Consider the following 5,823-nt stretch of genomic DNA (forward strand, 5'->3'; position numbering starts at 1 on the left):
CAAATGTATTTTGTAATGATACAAGGGATAAAGCATGCGTTTGTAGTCCCAATCACAAAGACGGTTAGACAGAAGACACTAAAGAAACGAAAAGTTCCTGAGTGATAAATTATAATTTTAATCTGCATTTTACGAATTGGCAACCGGTTTATCATGATCTGGTTATCTAATGGAATCCACCAAAAAGTTCACATTTACGGACAATGATAATGAACTTAGTGTAATTATACCGGAGGTATATAAATAGCTATCATCAAACAAAGCATCAAAAATGAAACAGTGCCAATGCACTACGCCACTCTAGTGCCAGGAAATTCTTCATCTTCACATTGTTAAATATAAACAAACCACACCACTGGACTTAGTTACAGACCTTATGATCTAAAGTGCAAAACGTTAGACCATTTGGCTACCCCCCCCCCCCACCCTGTCAAGTATAAAACTAAAAATTAAAATGTATTAAACTAGCATTGCCAACGGGTTTTCAGATACAACCATTGACTCAAAAATGACAACGATACTGCAATTGTGAACTATCTAGAATGAATAATCTGAAAAAATTTCGAAAAAATATTGAAAATTAAAAAAGTTATAGCGTTTTAAAGAAGGCAAACCAGAGGCGCTAAAAAACGGCTTTTTTTAAAAACCGCAAAAAAGTGACCGAAGCCAATATCTCAGTAACTATACAAGATAGGTCTATGAAAATTGCACTAATTAAAGATCTAGATGTACTTGATAAAGCCAAATTGTCGCTATAATATTCTAGTATATACTTTTTATGTTACAGAGGTTCAAAGTTGGGATCCGTGCCGATTTCGCACAAATCACAGCAAAAATTTTTTCAAATTTGTGTGTACTTAAGTTGTAGCGCTTTGACATTAATACAGAGGCTTATTTTTTAATGAATAAGCACACATAAAAGTGTTTTCAGTCTGTTCTGTTATTTATTTTTTGCATGACAACACCTTAAATCACAATTTTTGACTGTATGATGTCAATGTCGAAGAGAAACAAGTTTATGTATGTAATTGGGCACCTACTGGTTCCGAGGCCATTGACCACTGGCCATTCACAGTCATACAACAATTATAAACCGGTTATACTAACGTATACTGTGGATATTTTTAAAAATCATGAAAGTGTGTGGCAAAATGAGAAATAAACCTGTAAGCTTTTGGCAGATTTGCCGCCTTTGCCACGCCAACTGCTTTAGTTGTTTAGAAGCTGCCATGTACATCAATTTGAAATTGTTTGTTTCAGGAATGAAAATTAACAATTAAACTATGATTTATATAACAGCTATATTTTTGTGATCAACATTACTACAATTTCAAATAAAAACAGACATAATTAATAGACATAATTAAAACATTTGAATATCTTAAAAGAGTCCAAATTAAAAGGTAAGCTTATAAAAAGTAAGATATGATCTACATGAAAGAGTATTAAAAAAATTAATTTGTGATACATGTGCATTACGATATACTATATTATAATATCAGTGGTAGAAGTCTAGCTTTCTTGTTGAGACATTATCCCATGAAAATAAAAACAATATAAACATTCAGATGGTGATACATCTTGCCGAGACATTATCTATGTCATAAAAATATAAAAATATTAAAAACAAAATCACAATAAGATCAAAATTCATATCTGTTACTTTTTAATATGAAATTAAAAATGTTCACCCACCGGTTTAAAATAAATGATAAAAAAAAAGAAACCATTATCACATTTATCAACAAATATAAGATTTCTAATACATGTATCTTACAAAAACAAACAATAATAACAATATAAAATAATCACATTATTCATATGCGATATTTTTCAAAATAAACAAAAACATTTGACGCATTAGGCCACTTCTTTCAGGTAGAAAATGTTAAAAATAAAATAAATATTATCACAAATATTGAAATAACAAAAATAAGATTACTAACACTGATTTCAAACATTAAATTAAACTAACTTCTATGATTCATACCAAATTTATAATAATTATGGACTTTCTTGAGAATGCTGAGAAACAGTCAGTTTCAAGCCCCCCCTTTTTATAGTCCTCATGCAAATTGTATGAGTAGGCCAATATATCATCATCATTTGTCTATTTTATGTTGTACCAAGTAATATCAGGGATCGCCTTTGGCTATGTTTGGATTTGGATGAGTATATATTATGTAGCTTACTTCTTCAGCTACAGTTCCTGAAAAAAAAATCCAAGGTGGTCAACAACATTCACAATTTTTATCCTTTGTTAGTGAAATGTCTGGCTAAAGTTTGGTTGGTAGCTTTAGTAACATTCAATATAATAAAAAACCCTGTCCAAATCTAACATCATTTTTTTTTACACTGAAGTCTGTGGGGGGGGGGGGGGGTTAATTATGGTCTGAACCCTGATCAACCACGAGTTACCTCCCTTTAATTCCACATGGTTCAATTTCAGCCATTTTACGAATTCCTACGGGGGATACGGACTTAACAAATGGTCAAACTAAGTAGTTAATGAATTGGGCTTTCCAAATATACCAAAATCTTGAGCGTCGAGGGCCTTTTTCGAAAATTTCTCTCAACTTCAAATTTTCAATTCATGAAAAATATCAGAAAATCTTACCTCAGCTTCTCAAAATCCTACTCGACAGCAAGTTCATCTATTTTTCTCGATGGTAAACATCACGTGGTCAATGTTTGACACTTTGAATATTCATGACAAGGCGTAACACGACGTATACTTTTCTCGGTCAACTTTTTGTGATGTCTGTAAATAGTACAGCCAGCGCTCCTAGCGGCGTTTAGCATCGCTAATTAAACATACATTATGCAAGAGCTACATAGGTCTTTCTTTAGGCCTGAAATGTCAAATGTTATCTAAATTATTAATTAGACATTAATTAATTTATCCAGACCATAATCAACTCTTGATGTCATCGCTAGCCTGCGATGTTTATTGGATTAGGTTCCGATTTGCTGTACGACTTCCATTCACGATTTAATCGTGAAATGGATAATCGAAACTATGGTTTTTATCGGTTTTTAAAAGTCGAAAATTCAATGTCTAAAATCTTGGAAATTTTCAGCAAATTCCATTTACATTGTCTAGTTTTTAACTATTATAGTGAGAACTGCCAGGTCTTTATCTAATCTCCCATAATGTATGGTTAAGCTAAATAATTATTATAAATCTCCAAATAATACCTGAATGAGTTCCCTGACAATTTTTTTTAATATATTGTGGGTGACATCCTACTATTAACTAACAAAAGAGCAATATTGGAGTTACGACAAGTCACATCCAAACATATCCTCAGTTTTACAACTCTATTAATTTCTGTCAGTGTTGAATAAATTACTGGTACTTTTCACTTTCACAATTATGAATTTGGAAATTGTTTTAATTAAGCAGTACAACAAATGGCTGTAAAAACAGATTACGGATATAAGACCTACATTGTTCATTATTTGCAAGACATTTAAAGTCACAATTTTGACAGAATATGAATATTGTGCTAACTGTAATTCTTAGAACATGTTATTAAAGGTACTGATTTAAAAGTTCTCTATTCTAATTTTAGTATGTTGATCCGAAATATGGTATGTACACATGGCCATGTGCCCCTGTATTAGCTCAATACATATGGATGAACAGGCATATTATAAAAACCAAAAAAGTCTTAGAGGTACAGTATACATATATTTATCATCAGACCTAAAGGATAAGGATTAGCAATTCTGTTCATTATTATATTGTTAGCTGTGTGAGAAAAACAGATAAGTATGTATATGATTAGATATTAAGGACACAAAATTTCATATATTTGTGGGGAATGAAACTTTTAAAAATGTTAACACAAACAAGATATCATTCTGTATTTTTTTTTTAAATTAACAGATTGGAGCTGGAACTGCCCTTCCAGGAATTGTAGCTGCTAAATGTGGTGCAGATGTTATTTTAAGTGATTCTTCATTCCTTGATGAATGTCAAAGAAACTGCATCAAATCGTGTGAAGCTAATCATCTAATGAATATACCTGTAGTTGGAATAACATGGGGAGCATTTGACCCTAGTTTACTAGAGTTAGGAAGTATTGATATTATTTTAGCATCTGATTGTTTCTATGAAACAAAAGGTATAGTATATTTTTGAGTTATTTGTTTAGTTTATTTTTCTGAGTAATTCAGAATGTGTTTAGAATACAGTTAAAACCGAATGGTTAGCAAATATGCGTTGTATCATAAAGTGTCATTGAGTCAACTGGCGTGGTTTCGATTCCCAGTTGTACGTGACAAGGATTAGGGTGGCCTGTCCAACCTCGTTTTCTCCGGGTCCTCCTGTTTCCTCCCACTGCTAAAGATCCCGAATTGACCAAGTTCGTGTCGAGTGTATGTTAAACACCATTTCTCTCTTTCTCGTTATGTTTAACTTCAAGGGTCCACTTGGGTAAACCATATTGTTGATAAAATGTTATCTCCGTACGTAAGAAAGTCACAATCTAAATTAATTGCCATAATATAAATTAATTCACATATAGTTATTTAATTATTAAGTATTTTTTTTATTTAACTTTGATAATTGAAAAGGTATATTACGTATATTATTGAATGATTTTATAATTTTGTTTTATTTTTTTAGATTTTGAGGATGTTTTGGTGACAATAAGTTATATTCTGCAAAGAAATAATGACTGCCAGTTCTGGTGTACATATCAAGAAAGGAGGTAAGATAGCATGAATTGTATAATATATATTTATTGTGAAGGTTCTTGTTCAATTGATGCCTTGATCAAGTTTTTGGGGAATGAGTTGTCCCCCTTAAGTCTTCAAGAATAAAGTTACTTTAACTAATACTTTCTTTAATTTATTACCGTATTTGGTTATATTCAGTCAACATAGGCACCATGCGATTTATGCTATCAATGTTTCCTTCTGCAAATTACTCCCTGTTAAGCTTCACATTTTGATTTTGAGTTTGGGAAATACAGCTTATTGTTAGTTTGTTTTCATTTTGAGTGAAGCCTGTATCACTCACTATGGGCTTGAGACTCTACGGTGTAGTGGACGCTTATGACTAACCTCCACATCCATTCATTTGATTAGATAAATATTTATTTTTTGCAGTATCTGTGTATATTGTCAGTTAGTTTGTATTATGGGTTTTGTTTATGTGTGGTGTGGTCCTCCAGCATTTACTGTACATTTCAGTACCGGGTAATAATTATTGTAGTCACTATGAATTTCTCTTGCCATGCAAGATCTTACAATATTTGTGCACCATTATTTAAATAATAGTGTCGGAATAGTATTTGTTTCTCTTTCAGTGCTGATAGATCAATTGAACATCTTTTATATAAATGGGGATTGCAAAGCCTACCCATTCCACTAGAAGAATTTGGAGCCAATATACCCAACATCGCAGGATCAAGTTTACCAGGAAGCCACACAATAAATATGTACATTATTACAAAAAAAATTCCTGTTGAATAGAAATGACCAAAGAAGCACTTGAAGGTTTAAGCAGATGCGTCAATATTCTAACGACGACGGCTACTAGAATATACTTTTATAAATTTTCTAGATGCTTCCGTTCATATGTGAAAGAATGTTTTCATGATATCACTAGTAGAACCATAACTTATTGTCAATTAAGCACAACTGTTAAATTTGACACACAAAATTAAGAAATGAATGATTTACTGTCCTGGTGTTGGCTGAGAAAGTTCACCAGGATTTTCCAGCATGGCTTTCCCTTGTCAGTGGTGCAGGACAGAGGGCTTGGCAAGGAACAGTGTCTAGTCATTTATATGGGACAAAAAAAAAATGAGG

At 32.1% G+C, this 5,823-nt stretch overlaps 1 protein-coding gene across 2 annotated transcripts; it reads left to right on the forward strand.

The window, feature by feature from the left end:
* Nucleotides 1-67: 67 nt before the first annotated feature.
* Nucleotides 68-5,767, forward strand: LOC126812358 (histone-arginine methyltransferase METTL23). Of its 2 annotated transcripts, none has more exons than XM_050538729.2 (5): nt 68-235; nt 3,576-3,680; nt 3,893-4,130; nt 4,634-4,718; nt 5,319-5,767. In XM_050538729.2, exons 1-5 carry the CDS (start codon nt 170-172, stop codon nt 5,482-5,484), a joined length of 660 nt encoding a protein of 219 aa, XP_050394686.1. In that variant the 5' UTR covers nt 68-169; the 3' UTR covers nt 5,485-5,767. The 2 variants fall into 2 exon arrangements, with proteins under 2 accessions (XP_050394686.1, XP_055955124.1); XM_056099149.1 differs by having other exon boundaries at nt 68-220.
* Nucleotides 5,768-5,823: the final 56 nt, after the last annotated feature.

The sequence above is a fragment of the Patella vulgata genome, chromosome 2, assembly GCF_932274485.2.
Source record: "Patella vulgata chromosome 2, xgPatVulg1.2, whole genome shotgun sequence".
NCBI lineage: Eukaryota > Metazoa > Mollusca > Gastropoda > Patellidae > Patella > Patella vulgata.